A 1,154-nucleotide genomic window follows, 5' to 3' on the forward strand; every position below is an offset into this window, starting at 1 on the left:
TTCTCTTTAGTTCTATAAAAAATATTTTATTTACATTATAAGAAAAATAATAAATAAATATATTAATGCATCCACGGTTGATTTTGTGCCTCTAGAGTTTGTACTTTTCTTCAGATTATCAATTTTGTTCTTGTACTGTTATTATGTAGGACATTTTGTTAATTATTTAACTTTGACCTCATTGTGGAACTAAATTGATGCTAAATGAAACTTTTTTGAATTCAAATAGAATACTTTAAACCTTAAGGACTAAAATAGAATTACGTCCAAACATAGAGGATCAATTTAATACTTTACCCTATAACAAAATAGCTAATAAATTATAATTTAAATGACATAATCTTTCCATCCTCACCTAAAATTTTCGTATCCAAGTCTCTCACTCCAAACTTTAGAAAAAAGTAACATTATTCCACGTAGGCAGAAGAGTTTCCTTATATAAATGATGTCATTGGCTTCACGATTTGTCACAGCACAAGAACACTACTCATCAAGAATCTGAAAAACACAGAGAGCTATAGTTTGATAATGCAGTACCAACAATCATCGTCATGGAGCTACTACATGAGCATGAGAAGTAACCGTCACCGTGTGGCGGAGGAGGAGATGACGATGGAGAGGGTGGGGAGGCTGGCGTCAGAGAGCGCGGTGGTGATCTTCACCATAAGCAGCTGCTGCATGTGCCATGCAATGAAAACTCTCTTCTGCGGCATGGGAGTCAACCCTATGGTCCACGACCTTGACCTTCTCCCCAACGGCAAACAAATCGAGCGTGCTTTGATGTCTCTTCTCGGAATCAGTGGCGGCGCCGTCGTCCCTGTTGTGTTCATTGGCGGCAAGCTTGTTGGGTCCATGGATCGGGTCTTGGCTTTTCACATCAATGGCACTCTTGTTCCTCTTCTCAAACAAGCTGGTGCCTTGTGGCTTTAATTATTAATAATTAATCATCTTTCATTAATTTAATTTCCTTATTATTATTATGCTTTGATTTTGTTTTGTAGTTTAATTTGCCTTAGCCTTGTATAAACATGCAAAAAAAATTAATGTATGCGAAACTTGGAAATCAAAATTAATGAGCTTTTATTTAACAATTACTGAAACTAACTCTTTCTTTATTTTATTTTCTATTCATACATTGCTTGCTATTTTAATTT

The 1,154-nt window shown here is 35.3% G+C and overlaps 1 protein-coding gene across 1 annotated transcript; it reads left to right on the forward strand.

Moving 5' to 3' along the window:
- The first annotated feature begins 497 nt into the window (after nt 1–497).
- Nucleotides 498–930, forward strand: LOC107638190 (putative glutaredoxin-C14). Its single transcript, XM_088485463.1, has one exon. The coding sequence runs from the start codon at nt 529–531 to the stop codon at nt 928–930; it is 402 nt and encodes a 133-aa protein (XP_088341589.1). The 5' UTR covers nt 498–528.
- The last annotated feature ends 224 nt before the right edge of the window (nt 931–1,154 follow it).

This window comes from Arachis ipaensis, chromosome B4 (genome assembly GCF_059453495.1).
Source record: "Arachis ipaensis isolate K30076 ecotype BB chromosome B4, ASM5945349v1, whole genome shotgun sequence".
NCBI lineage: Eukaryota > Viridiplantae > Streptophyta > Magnoliopsida > Fabales > Fabaceae > Arachis > Arachis ipaensis.